Here is a 19,536-nt window from a genome sequence, read left to right as displayed (position 1 = left end):
GGGCCTAGAAGCAGAAGCCTTATAAAAGGGTGGGGGCAAGGCTTCCCTCTCTCTCCCATCCAATCGGAGTCAGCTCTGGGAAAGAGGGCTGTATATATTCTGCCTCTTCTCCTCAGAATAGGCAGAGACACAACAGGAGAAAGCTGTCTGCTGAGCAAGAGGACTAACTGAAAACAGAGACCAACTGAAGGAGAAGCTGACTAAAAGCTACAACTGTTCTGAGGTCAATTATGCTGCCCAATAAGGGGAGCTGTGGGCCTCCTGTGCTAAGGAGGGAGAAGCCTGACAGAAAACCCCAGCTCCAAGAAGGAGGGCTGTAAAGATTTCCAAACCTAATGGGAGAATCTATGCAGGAAGATCCAGACTAAATCCCCTATTTAGTCAAACAACAGGAAGAATCTGTATTAAGTAAATAAAATAGACCCCTGGAGAAGGTAAACATTGTTTAAAGAATCCTATTTCTGAACCCCAATATTTATGTCAAACAGCCATGCCCTACAACAACTTGGTACTAGAAGTGGGATTGTGAGGTCCTTCCCTTCAAGGAGGAATATTTGAGCAGCAAGATACCAACATTGTCCCCTTGTGGAGAACAGTGATGTGATGGGCTCGAGATAGTGGCTTTTAGATTTCGAAAAGGAAGGTGTTGGGCTTGGCCAAATCATGTATACCAACTACAGGCATGTAGGGTATATAAAGTGGATCTTCCCTATGGAAACAATGACTGAGGCTTCTTTCTTAAACAGAGTTCTTTACATGTGACTAGAGTCCATGTAAGATTATTCACTAAATGTGAAAATTTGTGAATCATAAAGGTGGTGTTGCCAATTAGAATTAAAAAAAAAAAAAAACCCACCAAAAATAGATGGTGTAAGCAAATGCACATGTATTCCCTTGACAGCATTGCCTTTAGGATTGTCCAAACAATGGTTAAAATAAGCAGTTATGTAGAAAATAAAAGTTTACATCTCAGTACCTTTTAAAATGGGCTTTATGCATACTATGCTTGAGAGTAAGCATGCTTCTTAGCAACTCACATCACGTCTTCTTTCAGCAACTGATGGGTTCAGAATTGGACTAGGAATATTGTCAATTACAAGTGATATTCATGATTCATATCAACAGGAGAACTGATCTTAAGTGATGACACTACTCTAGCAGAAAAATCTTAAGGAATCCCTAAAGAAAATAAACCAGTCAAAGGGCAGTGGAAATTCTCTCTCTTTTAACTGATTACAAGAAACAAAGAGTTGTTGGATGGGGAAGGAAGTAGGAAGAGACTAAGGAGTTGCGGAGGACAACTAAGGGTTTGGACTGGAGAATTGAATAGGTAAAAATGGATTTGTGTACCAGGTCAAGTCAATACTGTAGCTATTTCTTATGTAGTAGAATGAGAGAAGAAGAAAGGAGGACCACTGGGGACATCACTGTAGACTGACTGGCAGCCGTATCCACATGCCTCTTGCCTAGCAGATTTTCTACTGGGACGTTGGGCATGCAGCAGCAATTACCATGTATTAATGCCCAATTAGCATATATCAATGAGAGGTGAGGACCTGCATGTGCCAAATGAGTGGAATGTTGTTCTTGAAAATAGCCCTATCATGAAGCCTTGGCAAGGCCACTAGACTGTGGAATCAGTGATGAGAGTAGAGGCTTTTTATAACACAGTGGCAGATTTTCCTGGAACTGTTATATTAGTTCCAGTGGTTTATTCCAGTGACTGGCAGGCTGATTCTGTCCTGTCCTCTCTACTGGTGCATGATGTGAAGCTAGAAAACCACCATAGCAGAGAGAGGGCAGAAGGCTCACATGCTCTAGCTGCCTGAGTAGCAGTGACCTTAGAGGTTGGCCACATACTTTGAACCCTGGCACATCTGGGGGTGAGTAGTCCAGGTGGTAAGTAGCTGAAATTTAACTTTAAATCGTTGGGATTTTTCTTCTTTTAGCTGTTGTAGGTCCAATCCTGAAGTGTTCACTTAAGCTAAATCAATGGCTGAACTTAGGCTGTGGCTCTGGACCCAATTTATAATGAGAACTTACAGACTTCTTCCCTCCCGTGTTTCCCACTAGGATCCAAAGACCGTATTGGTCCAGGCTAGGATCCCAGGGAAAAGCTCCCTTTGGGTCAGTTCATGGAATAATACATTTTAGTAAAGGTTTTCACAAGTGCCTACTGAATCTGAGTGCCTTATTGGGGATACTTCGGGCATGATTTTTTTGAAGAGCTGAGCATCCATAGCTCCTGCTGTCTAGCATAACTTAATCCTTTGTGTCGATGTATCTGTAAATTTAGACAAGACAAGACATACATGCTGTTCTGGAATACTTATTGTTCACATCGATTTCTATTAAGAAAGTCAGTAATAGGACTCCTTATATTCATGACTGTTTCCAATCTGTTTAAGTATACATCCTTTAAAATGCAAATGTCAGAAGCATGAATCTAGTGATCAATATTTAATTGGGAGGAATCTTTCCAATGCTGAAAGATGACTTTTTTATAATAGATGTCATCAAAATATCCTGTTCTGCAAGGCTTTTTGATGCAAATATTAAATAAAAGCTCAGTCTTGCTCATGAATTTTTTATAGACTATAATCTCCCAATGACTGTGCTAAAGGCAAAATGAGCTAGAGCCCCTGATGTGCTTGACATAATCAGCACAAGTGAATCAGGTAGTTGACCCTATCCATTTTGACAGGTATCCCGTACTTTTATGTAACAAGATTAACCAGGATGGGACCCTATTCTGCAACTATTTACATAGCTTAATTTAAGCTTGTAACTAGTTCCACTATCCTCACCACTAGCAATAGGGAAATGCTGTCTTCAGTAATACCTAAAGTTAAACCTCAGCATAAATGTTTACATGTTTTGGGCTTGGATGAAGATGCTGACACATTTGTACTGCATTGGATTATTCTGCCTTGCATAGATGGTGGCAATGATTTTGTTTCCTCAAATCTTCTCTAAACATTATCAATGGTGTACTTGAACTAGAAACTGCATTTTTACACAATACCAATTAAGTTGTGCTTGATAGTAAACATTTAGTTATGAATATGTCACAAGAATGTCACAAATATGAAGCTGTCACAAGAATAGTAGATTAGTAAAATTAATATTAGTGAAAATACAATACTTACTAAGTAAATATTTGAAAAATGGATTTCTATGGCTATTAAGTGGGTAATAGAGATTATGGCCCTGATCCTGCAAACACTTGCTTCACAAACCTGAATTCATTGACTTTAATGGCCATACTCATGATATTAAAGTTAAGCATGTGTGGAGGGGTTTGCAGGACTGGGGCTTAAATCATTGATAAGGTATTCATTAAAGATTCTATCACTCATCAGATAGCATATTCTGAACTGTTTAACACTCATTTTTGTCATGGTATGGTTTTTTTGTTTCTTCTTCTTTCAATTTTAAAGCAAGAAGTGTTTAATAAAGCTTCCTCGTAGAAATTTACAGGTTTAGTAAATTTAGTAAATCTAGGATAGTTGGGAAAACTTAAGTAATATTGCAGAGCTGGACAGGGATATAGCATGAAGTCATCTATCATGTTCAATAAAGCAAAGCTGCCACTTTTCCATAAATATCTAGGGCCCAATTGTCCCCTTAACTCCCCTGATTAGCAAAAACAAATTTAGGGGATGTGGGCTGGGGACACTGAAAGATGACAGTGCTGGCTACGTGATATCTTCAACGTGTCATGTAGAAAATGCACTAAAGTTAAAGGGCTCTGTGGATCAAAGCCAAGGGATGGACAGTCCCTACAGCATCTTTCCCCTTATTTCCTTATCAACTCTGCAAGGAATCCCTGTGTCAGGCAGAACTTCAACAGGCTCAGTGTTATCACACAGTGTCCCTCGTTAAAAGAGCAGAAAAGGAGGATGCATACAGTGGTGAATGAGAAGATGTTAGCAGTCTGCTACTTTAGTATCTTGTTGACCCAAGAGCTGGGAACAAGTGGGAAGCAATGTAGAAGTAACTCAGAGTAGAAACTTGCACAATTTCAATTCCCATGTGGGTTTCCAATACATTACTTTAAATGTTATAAACCCTTGCTTTTACAAACACTAGCTTTAGGGTGTCACAGCTCAGGATAACTGTACTCCCACTCTGTGCTACAGCAAGGGCACCTACTCTCAGGCTTTCAGCTGCTCTGGCCATTACCTCTGTTTGGTGTAGACGTGTGTCTAACTCTCTTCTGAGCAGGATAGCTCCAGCCTGAACAGTTCCCTGCCATCTCTGAGTTATTCCCAGCAAAGGACATGGTTCCTAAGCAAGTTTCTCTTGCCTTCTCTTTAGAGCTTTATAACAGAGTAATTATCCACCATTATAGGGTACCACACAGCACTTCCTATGCAAGCCTATTTTATCATTGAGGTAAAAGCTCCACAGAGAACATTAAAAACAATAGAAGAACCTACATGTTTGCCAATACGCTTACCAGAGATCACATCACCCCTAATATGGGCTCTGGCAGGGGCAGTTCTTCAAAACAGCTCCTGCAGTTCCTTTGTAGTTTCAAATTCATCACTGCTTCAGAACAAGATCTTATGGGGCCTCAGTAAGTCAAGTCGTTCCAATCCTTCTCTAAGGAAGGGGGCCTTCCATGGACCAGAGGTCCTGTCCATTTGCTGGATCAGGAAGAAGTTCAGCCTGGTGATGCTCAGGTCAGAAGGGGGACAGATGATGCCAGGGGAACTGGAAGCCTGAGAGGTGCCCTTGCTATACCATAAAGGGTCGGTACAGATACACTTGCCCTGTGCCATGGGTCTTCAATTCATGTATCTCTAAAAAGTGACTAACAATGACACCTTGACTCTCAATTAGTTTGAAACAGAGTGAGCGTGTAGAATAAATATTTCTACTCCAGGAGGTTGAATGCTTTCTCAGCAACTAAAGATAGTGTCACTACTGGCTTAAATTATCCATTTGGCACGTAAGTAATATTACATGGGCAGTATCAATACCAAATTGGTTCTTAATAAATCCAGTGTGGTGCTCAGACCCTATGTACAGAACACTAACTTATTCCAAAGGGATAGTCAGAACCTTTGGCAATTCTTCTGAGGTAACATTGGTCAGTGAAATCAAAATGTGTTGAACTTGTCTGGGTCCGTGCCTGGATTTTCTAAAGAGCCTATCCAGAAGTCAGTGGAGTTCTGTCCACTTTCATCAGAGTTGAATTTGGATATTAAATTTAATGTGACTTCTCTCATAACTAAGAGCTGCAGCATCGGACCATTTACTTCTGTTTCTCAATTTTTTTTTCCTGCCCCCAACCTTTCTGTAAATGAGGATAACAACACTTCATGGAAGTGTGAGGATTCGTTAGTTAACAATAGAACAGCACTTTGGATAATGCAAACTGCTAAATATTACTTTAACGACTTTTAATGTCCACCTTTACCTCTGAGGGTAGTTAAACATTGAAATTCAAACTGTGCCAAGTTGAATGAGGGAGATTTATATGAGTACATTTTTAAATCTAATTTTAAAAAATCACAAATCATTTGTAATGAGAGTAGAAAAACTGCCTTAATATAGATCCAAAGTGAGGGGTTCTTCCTCCAAATGAGAATTGGTACATTGTACATCTGGTTGGGTTATTTGCACATCAATCACTTTAGACAATCCAAATAATGTAAGGGGGAGGATTCCATACATATAAAAAACTTGTTACATGACAACAGCAGTGACCTATTTTGGGGTGTGATCTTTGGTGCTCCTGACTTTCATCTCACTGCTCCACTCCAATAGCTGCTTGCGTGGATTGTCCAACGCTCAACTTATTTGGCTGTCTCTGCTTTTTCAACCTGTGCAGTTCAGAGCAAGGGAGTCAAGAGGCAGCACATGTGAACAAAGGCTACTTGCCCTTCCACACAGCAGCTTTAAGTCAGGAAAATGCCCTAGTCCTTACTGTAGTACGGAGGATGAGGAGAGGGGTGAAATCACAGCAGAATACAGGCTTGCAATAATCCTGTGAAAGGGAAGTGAGAGAGAAAACAGAATCATAAAAAATTCAGCTTTCCACCTTTTAAACCTTAAATGGACACAATGAGATCAATGTATATGTTTTGAAGGAAGATTTACTAACATTTCTATTATTCCCCATTGCCACTATCTTAGGGGATGTCTACACAATAGGGTGACCAGATAGCACCCCTATTTATACCCCCAATCCATTATCTTTACCATAAACAGGATCCCCCAGCTGCTTGGTTTTTTCCTGTGTGCTCCTTTCTTGTCCATTTCACAATCTCTTGATTAGCATTTGGCTCACTCTGTACAGTGGCCTCCATTGTGAAGCAGACACTACACAATAAATTCATGACCACTCAGAGGGAGAAAAGCATCTTTTCCCTCCTGCTTGCCAGAAGCATGTTTATCATCCTATGCTGACTTATCTTAACTCACATACCTTAAGAACGTAATTTTCAATTCAGATACATAATTCCTTATAATCCTTAATTTGCTGCTGGTGAACGATCTGTCTCTTGGTGGCAATGACTGGGGACTGTCACTTTAAGGTACACCTTAATGGCCAGATCAGCAGACCAAGAACTCTTAACTCAGGCATCCCTCAAAGCTCTGTCCTGGCCCTGATGCTTTTTAATTTATACACCGTGGATATACCAACAAGGTATCGAGGAAATTCTCGGCAGGCTCCATGCCATCAGCTCTAACTTGAGACCTTAATATAATGATGACCGCTTTCTGTCTAAACAATAAAATGGCTAATACCAAACTCGATGTGCAGGTCCTATTTACAAACCAGGAGGCAATGAGGCTAAATCAAAGTATCTCAGTGTTATACTGGACCAGAGTTATACTGGACCTTCCAAGAACACCCGTGATAAGGTCAGGTCTTGTGTCGCACTTATTAGGAAACTAGCTGGAACATCATGGGACTTCGGTTCACAGACCCTACAAACTGCCACGATTGCCTTGGTACACTCTGCAGCTGATTACTGTGCACCAGTGTGGTCTCACAGTAGTCACATCAAACTCCTTGCCACTCAATTCAATAACGCCATGCACATAGTGTCAGGGACACTCAAATTGACCCCAGTTGACTGGTTCCCGGTCCTATTGCACATCCAGCCTCCACAGATTAGAAGAGCTGCCCAGAGGGCTCACTTTCTTAACCATGTCAATGCAAACACAAGGATCCCATTGCATGATGACTGCAGACCCTGCCAAAGACAAGATTAAAAACTGCAACCCTCTATGGAAGTGCATCAAGACCCTTACACTCAACTTCCATGCTGAGACTCAATGGAAGGCCACAAGGAGCATTTCAACTGCTCAAAACAAGCTCGTTGTTGACACTGCCAAGAAATCACTGGGTTTTGATTTATGTCGGAAAGACTGGTGCAGATTGAATTGCATCAGGACATCTCATGGGAGATGTGGACAAATTCTCTTTAAATAGCAAATGAGGCAAACACCTATATGCGACTGTGGCCACTAGTTGCAAACGATGGAGCACATCCTATCTGGGCGTCACCTTTGTTTTGCTGTGGGCCTGAAGGGCATTTACCAGCTCATTGCTGGCAATGTGGCAATGTGCTGGCTGTCAAACCTGGATATAAATGTGTAATCATTGCTACCTACTCAAGCTATACAAAAGAAGAAGATTCCTTAAACATGATCCAAACATACATTTCAGAATTATTATAAGTGGGATGTTGACGCTTGGTAGAGATCTCCTACGCTATCCGTTAGTGAATTATTGGGCATATATGTGGCCCAAGGGATCCCTATAAAACTCTATGCACTCCATGTGCCATCTGCCCAGTTGGCATCAAGAGGTCCCAAGTACCTGGACACCACACGCTGCAATGTATTTCCCCTCACCCCTGTGAGGTTGGGCAGTGCTCTTATGCCCAGACAGGACAGCCAGGAAACTGAGGCACAAAGAAGCTAAATCATACAGGCCCAACCTCCGACAGGAAGTCTGTAACAGCAGGGACTTGAACCTAGGTGTCCCAACCCCTAGCCTATTGTCTCAACCACTTTCTCTCAAGTTGAGGGGGTCCCTGCTGGCAGATCAAATCGCAGAGTACATGCAGGTGGGAGGATGGGACAAAAATAAACTGTTTCATTTCATTTCCAAGTGGCCTGAAAGCAAACAGAAAACGTTAGCAATCCAAGCTAAGGCCTTGATCCCACAATCCGCTCCCAGCTTGCCTGGAGCCCCAGTGAAGGCATCCACACGGGCATCGGGTCCGGCTTCCAGCAAGCTCACTGCAGGACTGGCGCGCTAGGTTTGGCTGAGGACATTCCGTTTCCATCATCAATAACCCCAGGCTGTGAAAAACCCTTGCGAAGCGCCAGCCCGCCCACCCGTGTGCCGCAGGCTTCGCTCGCCAAGGCCCGCAGCCCAGACGCACGCAAACCCGCCTGCATCAATCAGGCGGGGCGTGGGCGTTGACAACCGCGGCCCGACTTGCCCCCTGCGCGTTGGGGGGTGAAGCGGGAGCGCTGCGGCGGCAAGTTGTCAGGACTGAAGTTTGCTCAGCGTCTGTGCGGAGGGGGGCTGGGAAGCGGTGATTAGAACATCTTAGCGGGGGGGAAGGGCAGGCACCTGGCTGCGCGGGGCGGGCTCTGGGGCTCAGCAGCCCGGACAGCAAACCGGGGCTGAGGCCGCCTGCAGCGGTGGGGCTGGGCAAGGAGGCGGAGGCTGCTGCGGGGCGGGGGAGAAGCCGCAGTCCGGCCTGCGTTGCTCAAGCAAGGCGCGGCGGCCGTGCACGTTACTATGGGATCGCTTCCTTAGCGAAGTGTCTTGCAGGGCTGTGCCCGGCTGGCGGGGCGGGCCCCTGGGTGGGGATTGCAGCGCGGAGGGAAGCAGGCGGCGTCTGCTGGGAGCCAGGGCTCGGGGCACGCGTGCTGCGCGGCCGGGGCCGGGGCAGGGGCCGGCCCGGGGGCATGAGCCCGCGCTGGGCATGAGGCGCAGGGGGCTGGGCGTGGAGCAGGCAGCCGGGCTGCTGGGGTGAAGGCTTCGCCTGCCGCTTCCTCCCTAGGCAGCATGGAGGCTGCGGAAGCCGCAGTGGCGGAGTTTCCCGAGGAGGAGGAGGAGGAGGAGGAGGAGGTGGGTTGCTATGACTTCGAGCCGCTGCCGACGCTGCTGGAGGACGAGGTGAGTGTGGCAAAGGGCCGCCGCCGTCTCCCTCCGCCGTGCCGCGCCACCCCACCCAGCTTGGGACGAGCGCGCGCTCATCCCTGGGGCGCTGGCTCCTGCGTGCACCTGTGGGCGAGCGGGGACCCCTCGGAACTTGTGTGGTGGAGTGCGAGCGGCTGGTTCTCCGCGCTGAGCCGGGCTGGCGTGCGCCTGGCTCCCCGGGGCGCGGCATTCCGTCGGTGTACAGCGTGCCTGCGACCCAGCGAGGGGGTAGCTTGAAGTGTTGGCTGCATGGGACGCTAACCCCGTGGCAGACGCGGACTGGCCACTCCAAAGGCCGGGTGTCAATCAACTTTCAGAGAGAGCCGATCGGTTCTAGTTCAGTTGTTGGGGAAGGAGCTGTCTTGCCCTCCCGTTTAAAAGCTGTGAGGGCAGGTGGTTTGTACTCTTCAAAGCAGTAAGTTATAAAGGAAGTGTCCCAAATCGTCTTATTCTTCCTGCAAAGCTGTAGCCTGCTGAGCTCTCTGGGTAAGGATTACAGATGAGCAGCTATCAAAAGTCTTACTACATACAAACGAGAGAAGTATATTTACAGAGCCGTATAAACAGGCATTTTTCATGTTACTTAAGATTGTGTTGCTCCCCTCTTCCTAAATAATCCCAGAAACCTGTGTTTCTAAATTACTCCCTCACACCCTACTTTTTGATGCCCCATGTTCATGGGTATGATGTAACTGTTGTCGTAATTATAGCCATGTCTGCAGACTAATGTCACAAACATCAGGCTATGAATTCATTGTTACATCAAATAACAGACAGTGACTCTCTTAGACCAAAGCAAACAAAAACCCTTCAATAATAAGCAAACAACTTTTTTCAATAAAAACTTCATTGCTGCCATGTGAAAGACAGCTAAATCTGTTTATACTGTTGTTTGTTTAAATTGGTCGTTAGTTGTGCTAAACAAACATGTCAAGATAGATCTGATTCTAGTTCAGAATGGTTTTGTCATACATAATTCTACTTTCGCATTAGTAATATCTTTCATAACTCAAGGAATGTTTTGGAGAGTGTTGCTTTCCTGATTGGCTATAATTTGGACAACATGGACCAGAAATATTTTAACTAGTAGTCTAGTGATGGATAAATCTCACATGTTGGGTTCAGTCACTCAGAGGAGCAACCTTTTAAAAAGTTTTCTGGTATTGCCTGCTTCAAAATCATATGGAAATGTCACAAGAATAGTACTGAGATTGGGAGATGAAGAAGTGTTTGAAAAGGAAGTGGTGTACAAAGTTAACCAACCATCTTTTACGAAGTCAGTTAGTACGCTGAGGAAAATAGCGGAGAATTCTGCAGCCTGACTTTCCACAGCTTACCCCTTGTGTAGTCACTTACTCCTCTTTAAAGTGAATGTGAAATACTGCCCTTCTGCTTTGGTAACACTCACTTTGAACACTCACTGGTTCTTAAATTTTTAACAAAGACATGCCTTCTCCAATATTTCAATCAGTTATTAAAGTTAGATGTTCGCAAAACCAAACAAGGATAGATTTAAACAATCCTCGCTAAAAATTCCTCCTTACCCCTAGGAACTACTGTTAATTTTCTTGGCACTTATTTATCATTTCACTAATTCATTATCGTTTTCTGGGCTAACCAGGATCTAAATTTCTAATTTAAAACATTCAAACAACCTTTGCAGACTTGCTTTATATATACTAAAAAAAAAAAAAAAAAGCATAACATCCTCCTTCAAACTATTCACCCTCTGTCATCCTGTTGGCAGAAAACTTTTTATTGTGTGTATGTGAAATTTTTTCTTTTATGACTTGTCTAAGTCTCTGATTTTATTATCCCATTGGAAGTGAATTTGAGTATCTCCAATAGAGCATTTTTGCCAGTTTAGCACAAGTGGGTTTCCTCCTCTTTAGATCGATACTGAATTGGAGTTATTCAGGGTTGTCAGTCATGGTGGAAAGAACTCTTTCATCTTCCAGGGAGGAGTATGATCTTTATGGTGGTAAAGAAGTTGCATTTTGGTTGTGCTATTTGTCTTCAATATGCTGTATTCCCTCCCGCACAATTTTTCTCTATTTTCAGGAATACTTTGTCATTTGGGTATTCCTACTTTCACAAGTTGTTCAATAGCACTTTCTTTATTCTTACATCTTTGCCGCATTCAAGAGCAGAATCCATCAAGTGGTAAGGGCGAAGAGGGAGTGGCCTAGACCACTCTAGGTCTCTTAGCAATGCAAATAATAAATAATTTGGAAGAGGGATTAGCTGCAGTTCTTTTCACAGACTCCAGTAGGATCAGGTAATTTATTTGTGGGCATTTTCTGGTGACATCTGATTCCTAGAGCCTGTCACATGGTGGAGATGATTTGGCATAATCAATTTTGCTCTCGAGGGATTATTATGAATCCAAATCTAGCAATTTGGAAGCCCATTGGGTATACTTTTTTATTCCTCAGACAGAACCAGATTATTGTCTGCTGTTGTGTGAACCATGATTCAATAAGTTTTCCATGACTACCTTTTGGAAGATCTCCAAATTGCTCTCAGGATATTAAGGTTGCTTACTGACATAATTATAGAATGCTTAGGAATATTCAAGAAGAGTGTCTCACCATTCTGTGGTAACTAACGTTAAAGTGATTAAAAGGTGGAGACATAAAAGTGTGGGTGGTGGAAGGGAAAACAACTTCTTAATCCCTTAAAGCATTATAAGAGTGGGCTATTATTTTTTTTAATAGGGCTTGACTACCATTCCCGGCAGGCTCCTAAAAGTCCCCATTTGAATAGGTACTCTACATTTTTGGTTTGAGAAATGGCATTTTTGCTGTCCTGTTTGTTTAGGAATATTCTATTAATTCCTCTCTGTTCGCTCTATCTGATGCCTCTTTATATTTAAAATGCCGTCTTTCAAATTTAAGTGTGTCTTTATGATATAGTTTACTGGTGCCAAATATCCAGGTAAGCCCTGACTCTCAAAGCATGTTTAGATTCTGCAGAATCTAAGCTTTCATTTACCTCCCCCAAAAGGTTTCTGATATCATGATAAAGATGATCTTCCAAATATGAACTATGTGATGACAAAAGCAATGACTCTACAGATAACCATAAGAAATGGCTCTAAGGGGTATGACCTCTCCTTGACCCATTTCATTTCATTGAAAGCCTGATGAGCCTTGAGCTTGAAGAAGAGATTTTTAGAAAGTGCCTAAGAGATCTAGAAACACAGATCCCACCAAAAATTAATGAGGACATGGGCTCCTAAATCCCTTAAACATTTAGAAAATGTCCTCCTTAAGGTTTAGCATTAACTATTTGATTCCTGATCATTTTAAGAGAAGGGGATGTGGGGTGGAAGAGGAACCCAACAATGTGGAATTGGGAGTTATTACAGAAAAGGAGATGCTGAAGGAGGAAGTGAGGGAGAGAGCAACTGGGAAGAAGAAGAGAGAGGAGAATGGTTTAGAAAAAGAATCAGAAGGCAGAACTGGTAGTGCTTCTAAAGTTGGAAATACTACTCCCATTAAGTGATGCTGAATGCAATGATAAACAAATTTGCCTTTATGCCATCCCAAAAGGAAAAACAAACAAAAATAATTGTTTGATATTTGTAAAATATATATTCTGTAACTTGAAACACTTTGTTAACTTTTTATAGCTAAACTCAGTTCCGAATACATGGAATTTTGGAGGTGTGATAAATGTCTACTACTTATTAGAGCGTGATAAAATTACTATAGTGGTCTTTTCCTGACTCCAACAAATCAGTATACACCCAGCTTGAAATTTTGCCTAAATTGTTTCCATTTTTTTAAAGTTGTTTGGAGGAGGCAAATAGGTTTGTTGTGTTTACTGCCCTTATCTTGGGATCCTTATGTTATTTGATGATATAGCTACTGGACATGGAACTTCTAACAGTAATGTTTTTATCCAAGCAGCTTCCTAAAGCATACAGTCATAGAAGTTAGAGATGGAAAGAGCCTGTTAGATCTTCCAGTGCATTGCGCTGCCAATGTAAAGTTATTCTCTAGTCTAAACTAGACTGAACAAAGCAATGCTAACTTCTAAATGCCTCCATCAACAGAGCTTTTGTCACATTTCTTGGAATTCCCCCATAGAGCCTAATAGCACGGCTGTGAGGACACTCTTAAACTATAAGTCATATGTTACCTTGATCATCAGGGAGCACTGGACAAACAAAAACCTAGGGCAACCATCAGACACCTGGAAGCTACTTATCTAAAATTTTGACTTATGGCAAAAAAACCCAAACCTCTACTGTGTGTTGCACTACGTGAGGCCCACAAAACAGTCTACAAACATGAATTAAGCCTCACAACATCCCTTTTAAGGAGACAGGTGTATTTTTCATGTTACATGTGGGGAAAACTGATGCAAAAAGAGCTTAAAGTGACTTGCCCAAGGTCACACAGGAAATTTGTGGCAGAGTTGGAAAATTAACCCAAATCTCCTATAACCCAGCTCCTGTGCCTTTACCTCAAGACTTTCCTTTCTTTTTAGTGTGGTGTAGGAGTATCTCAATGTAAATAGGTCACAAAAATACCTGTTTTCTGATGTTAATGTGAGACCTTCATGCAGGTTGACTGTATTTCCTAATAGACATTTTTGCACTGAAAGTGCTTTACATTAAGTACTGGGTGGTGAGAGGGAAGGGGAAAGGCTAAATTCTTTGTCCTAGAAAGTTTGAGAACTTGCTGGAATCACATCAGGTTGTGTACTATAGATTAGATTACATTTGACACAATTGGCTACAAGTAAAATGCACGAAATGCAGAGTAATTTCTGAATTCATGTCTTGGCAGGAGAACGTGTCCCTTGCTGATATTCTGTCACTGCGGGATAGCTGTCTTACTGAGCAAGATATCTGGGCAATTTGCCTGGAGTGTAGCCATTCTATGAAGAGCATCTCCCATTCAGCAATCTTCCAGACACTTTGCATTACTCCTGACACTTTGGCGTTTAACACCAATGGCAATGTATGCTTCATGGAACAGCTCAGTGGTAAGTATTTATGCTTCTAGGCAATTTGTTTAAAAGTATGAAAACTCACGTTGAGAACATGTAGTAAAATATTATACTCTTCAAACTTTTATATAGATTTAATTAGACTGCAAAGCAGAATTTCTTGATAAATGGATGAATGGCAGTCCATATGAAACAAAATTAGATTCAGGAGCACTATATATTCAGTAGGTATACTAATGTTGTACAAAGGTTTCCAGTTCAATTTGGTAAGATTTTGGATCCGCTTGTTTTCAGATTTTTTTCCCCATATGAATCTATTGCACTTGCATTTTAAATGTAGTAAATTATGGACTAGTGCAGACATGTGTTTGCATGTGTGAAAGTATGGGCAAAGTATAATTATGTTGCTGTTTTTCTCACTACTTAAAGTATGTCCATGAAATTACAAGTATGGCTAAAGAAGATGTGTACTTAGCATCTTTTGTGTGGTTTGTTTGTTTGGTTTTTTTGGGGGGGTGTAGGGGGAGGGTTTTTTGGCTGTAGATCTAGCAGTAGAATAGTTGTGGCTTGATAAAGCTTTCCGAGAATGGAGGATTGAGTGATGTCAGAATGTAAGATTTTATGTATCATGGAAGACATGGGGGATGCTGACATTCACAAAAAGACTTCTGATTTCATTGTGAATGTAAGTCTATCATTGGATAAAATGGAAAGAGATCAGCAATAATCTCAAGAGCCTTAGTCTCCCACATGGCAAGAAGTGCCAGCTAAAAAAATTGCACTAGAGAATGAGGAAGAGGGGAACCTAGTGCCAAGCTGTAGAACTCTCAAAGATCAGTTCCACTGTATACCCATTCTCTTTAGGCTTTCCATTATGTATTTTAAACTTTCTTTATTTTTAAAACTATGCCAGAATAACTAAGTCTGTCAGTTGAATGCCAGATTGTATTTAAATGAGGTGGTTTTGTTTTTTGTGTTGGTCATAATTTTGGTCTAGCTATTGAAATGTCAGTGTAAGGAATAAGAGAACTTTTAGACTACATAATATTAATGGTACTATATCAGTTTAAAAATAATAATTTAAATCAAATATCCTTATGATGTCATAAAACATTACATTAATAAAATTGAAGATATATTTAAAGTATATTCATTTTGTTTGTATTTGTCAGCTTGAACAACTTAAAAATAGACTTGACTGGTTTGTGTTTGTTTTTAAGTGTAATACATTTTTAGATTCTCATGTACTAACCCAGTGCTGCAATATTTGGTTTAACACTGAAGGGGAATTGATTTTGTGCTAAAAGAATAATTTCTATTATAACTTAAAAAAAAGAAACATTTCTATTTGGTTTTGTAAAAACTCATTCTTAACACAGTCTAAATCTTGGATCAAATTTAACCTGTTTCTTTAAGAAACACACACATCTCACTGAAGGGGAATATGTCTAGTGGACAAAAGTTCTTTGTACTGCCAAAATTAAGATCTTGGGGAAAGAAAGGAAGTGCTCAGAAGAGGTGTAAATCTAAGTTTAATTCTTGGTTGTCAGCCATTACTTAACTTTGGCCATATGCAAATACTCAGTGTATGGGTTTTTAGTGAAGCAATTTATATGGATGAACATATTACACTGAATTCATATTATTGAAAAGTCTTGATTAGGATGTTTCAAAATGCAGTTCTATTTAAACAAACATTGCCTGTCTGTAGAAGTACTCGAAAAGAAACTGCATAATGGAAGAAGTTGGTATGCAAAGGCTTAATAAAACATATTTTTAATGATTTTTTCCCACTCTTCTCTGTGTTTCTCCCAGTTTGTCCCTATGTTTTCTTTTTTGGTTCTGTTACAACTCAAACAACACTTTTTTTTTTTTTTTTTTTTTTTTTTTTTTTTTTTACTACTTTGTCATTTCTGAAACTATTGTCCTATTTAACTTGCAAGAAGAGGTGACTGTCTCTTTTTAAATAAGAGGCAATGACTTGTAAGCAATTCAGATTGTTATAGTGTGCCTTCCCTTCATCTTCTAAGGGAATGATAGCATGGGTTCTGTGCAACAGAAAGCAAGAAAACAAAACTTGAGTTGCACCATGTGCCAGTGGCAGCAGACTGCCCACTGTCCCTCTGAGATCTTCATGATTTGAAAAAGTATAAATACTATAAAAACAATAGGATTACCAAATCTAAAATAGTACCCCCCTGTGACCTTCAAATGTGCCAAGACTGGTAGGAGAGGGGAAGGAGATAGGAAGAGAGAAACAGAAAGAATGGAAGCTGGTTCCTGCAGAAAGCCAAAATATTTTGTAAATTAGTTAAAAGGATTCCGTGACCAAAGGCAGCATCTGCCTGTGCAGCCAGAGCCAGCTGGTGGTGATGAATAAATATATGTGAACTAGAGCACTTAGCAGCTTTAGAATACAAGAGCCAGTGCTTACCCAAGATCTAAAATGACGACTTTAGGATCTGCTTCTGTAATAGAGAAGCTTTGTGTGTCTGTTGCTTAAATGTGCCATGTAGGTATCTTAATAAATCCCAGGCTGTGTTTTGGTAGTGCAATAGTACATTTTTCCAGTTGCAGGCTTCCCTCTTGGATGTAAAATTATATCCAACTAGCTATGCCTTTCTCACTTCCATATTAAAGTAGTTTACTAGAAGGCCATCCAAAAGCTTCAGCTCATGTTTAATGTTTTAACTTGTTTCATAGTGTTTCTCCCAGGGCATGAATTACATCAGCACTTCATGGTCTGCACTAATGAGTACAATACAAATACTAGATAGATATTAATTTTCTGGTGCCATTAAAGGTGAAGGTTGCATTGTTCCCCAGCAGCTTAGATCAGCTGAGCTGCTCAAGCTATCACCTAGATCTTAAGGGGAGGCAGAGAGCTCTTGAAATTCTTAAGCTCTGGAATTTGCATTCTCCTGCCTCCCACTGATCTCATAGAACTTAAGCTTGACATAGTGGACTTGTGTTTACCCAGGCATTTGCCTGAAAGGATGAGTTGGAGAAGGAAATATCTTTGGGCTGAGGATTTATAGTTTTTAACATCTGTCTGGGTTACATCCTTCACATCCTTGACATTGGGTCTGGGATGTTAAATTTGTATTTATGTGATCAACTCTAAGAGCATTTTGTAAATCTAAAAATAAACAAATTTCCCGTTTTAAAGGAAATTACCCTACCTTTGGAGCCAAACCCCTCAGACAAATGGGGCAGCACCACCATAGTCATACTCCCAAAGTCTGAGTTGCCAAATAGACATTAATATAGCATCATGCAGCATCACTGCTGAAATAGCATACTTAAAAGTGTGGTCCAGGCCCAACTCCTGTAACAAAGAGCTTCTCTCCTGCTCTTTCTGTATGGATCTGGCTTGGAAAGCTCAGTGGGCAGCTATGTCAGCCTGCTGGTTGGAGAGGTCCACAAAGGCATCAATCATATTTGTGGTGTGAGTAGGTTAGCAGTCATCTGGGTTGCTTACCTTGGAGATGGAGAATGGATACTTTCTCATCTCAGAAGACGGATTAGTTACAGGTGGTGGCTGTGGAGACTTATCTACATTTGCCTGTTCCATAATTTCTAAAAGTAAGAGACAGAAGACACACTCCCATAAGCTTTTATTATTTGGCCTGGGGAAATCTCCCTCCTTTGGTTCTGGGCTTGGAGTTTTGATTCATAGATTCCAAGGCCAGAAGAGAGCATTGTGATCATCTATTCTGATCTTTTGTATAACACAAAGCATAGAATGTCCTCAAAATAATTCTGGAGCATATCTTTTAGAAAAACATCCAATTTTGATTTTAAAATTGTTGATATTAGAGAAACCTCACCACAACCCTTGGCAAATTGTTCTAATGGTTGTACCATCCCTGTCAAAAATTTGCACCTTATTTCCAGTCTGAATTTGTCGAGCTTCAGCTTTCAACCACAGGTTTGGGTTGTACCTTTCTCTACTAGACTGAAGAGTGCATTATTGGATATTTGTTGCCCATGCAGGTACTTAGACTGTAGTTAAGTCACCCGTAACCTTTTCTTTGTTAAACTAAATAGATTGAGCTCCTTAAGTCTATCACTATAAAGCACGTTTTCTAATCCTTTTATCGCTCTCATGGCTCTTCTCTGAACCCATTTTAATTTACCAACATCCTTTTTGAATTGTGGGCACCAGAAATCAACATAGTAATCCAGCAGCAGTTGCACCAGTGTCAAATATAGGAGTAAAATAAACACCTCTACTCCTACTTGACATCCCCCTGTTTGTGCATCAAAGCATCGTATTTGCTCTTTTGAATGCAGCGTCAAACTGGGAGCTCATGTTCAGCTGATTATCATTCATAACCCGAAAACCTCTTTGAGTCACTGCTTCCCAGGATAGAGTCCCCTATTCTGTAAGCACAGCCTATGTTTGCTGTTCTTATTATATACATTTACATTTAGCTGTATTAAAATACCCACAGTTTTCTTGCACCTAGCTTACCAAGTGATCCAGATCACTCTGAATCAGTGATCTGTCCTCTTTATTATTTACCACTACATCAATTTTTGAGTAATCTGCAACCTTTATGATGATTTTATGTTTTCTTCTGGTTCATTGATAAAATGTTGAATAGCATAGGGTGCAGAACCTGCGAGACCTCACTGAAAAGAGACTCTCTTGATGACAGGTCTCAAAATGTCATTGTAAATGGAGAATTATCAGTTAACTAGTTTTAATCTGTTGAATGTGTGCCATGTTAGTTTTATATTATTCTAATTATATCATTCTAGAAACATCTAGTGAGAGGAGAGTTCTGGGAATTAAAGCTTTTTGGGTGATCTCAACTCTCATGTCTTGGTTGGGAATATGGAGATCTGTGGCTCTATTTACGATGTCTGGCTCATCCATGCTTCTTTGGAGGGGAGGGGGTCAGGAGAGTCAATATGCACTAGGACTTCAGGCGAGCAGTGCCTGATCAACGGTGGGTCTGAGTGTATCCTTTGTAACGAGAGGGCCACAGTAGAGCTGCAGGGAGGACTGCCAAAGAAAATTGTTGAAAAGAGAACCTGCAGCAGTGGGAGGCTCAAGGCCAAAGGCACAAGAAAATTCTATCTCTGGTGTCTTGCAAGGTCATTCTAGCAAGCTGAGAGGACTCTAGTGAGTGAGAGGACATGACATAGAATCTTCCTTCTCTAATATTTTACTCAGGCAACATGATTTAAGGGTGAGTTTATACTGTAGTGAACAGAGGCTGAAACAGAAGAGGGAGCTCTTGCCATGTCAGCCAAGGGTGAGAGGGAGCTGTGTTGGGAGTGCTTTCCTTTCAGCAGAAGGGGAGCACTGCTCTTGCCTCACCACATCTCCTTACTCCTCCTCATTTTAATCCCTGTGTTTATGGGAGTAGACTCCTGCT

At 41.4% G+C, this 19,536-nt stretch overlaps 1 protein-coding gene and 1 long non-coding RNA gene across 4 annotated transcripts in view; one reads left to right on the top strand and one right to left on the bottom strand.

The window, feature by feature from the left end:
• Positions 1 to 5,193: 5,193 nt before the first annotated feature.
• On the bottom strand, positions 5,194 to 8,542 carry LOC137156179 (uncharacterized). The gene is made up of 3 exons (XR_010920686.1): positions 8,212 to 8,542; positions 5,939 to 5,998; positions 5,194 to 5,834 (listed from the first exon to the last, which is right to left on the bottom strand). It is a non-coding gene; the product is annotated as an uncharacterized lncRNA (long non-coding RNA).
• The window catches only part of KNDC1 (kinase non-catalytic C-lobe domain containing 1), a 105,502-nt gene continuing 94,458 nt past the window's right edge, over positions 8,493 to 19,536 (top strand). For 2 of the 3 annotated variants that reach the window (XM_067552909.1, XM_067552910.1), the window contains exons 1-3: positions 8,493 to 8,570; positions 9,045 to 9,160; positions 13,984 to 14,182. In XM_067552909.1, the coding sequence (XP_067409010.1) occupies positions 9,050 to 9,160; positions 13,984 to 14,182 (310 nt within the window). In that variant the 5' untranslated portion in view covers positions 8,493 to 8,570; positions 9,045 to 9,049. Of the gene's footprint in view, positions 9,161 to 13,983; positions 14,183 to 19,536 lie in introns of all 3 variants that reach the window. The other variant, XM_067552911.1, reaches the window with a different exon arrangement.

This window comes from Emydura macquarii, unplaced genomic scaffold, assembly GCF_026122565.2.
Source record: "Emydura macquarii macquarii isolate MOO-44397 ecotype Brisbane River unplaced genomic scaffold, CSIRO-AGI_Emac_v2 contig_1390, whole genome shotgun sequence".
In the NCBI taxonomy this organism is placed as follows: Eukaryota; Metazoa; Chordata; order Testudines; family Chelidae; genus Emydura; species Emydura macquarii.
The sequence above is the reverse complement of the archived record's forward strand: the minus strand, read 5'-3'. Positions and strand labels throughout refer to the sequence as shown.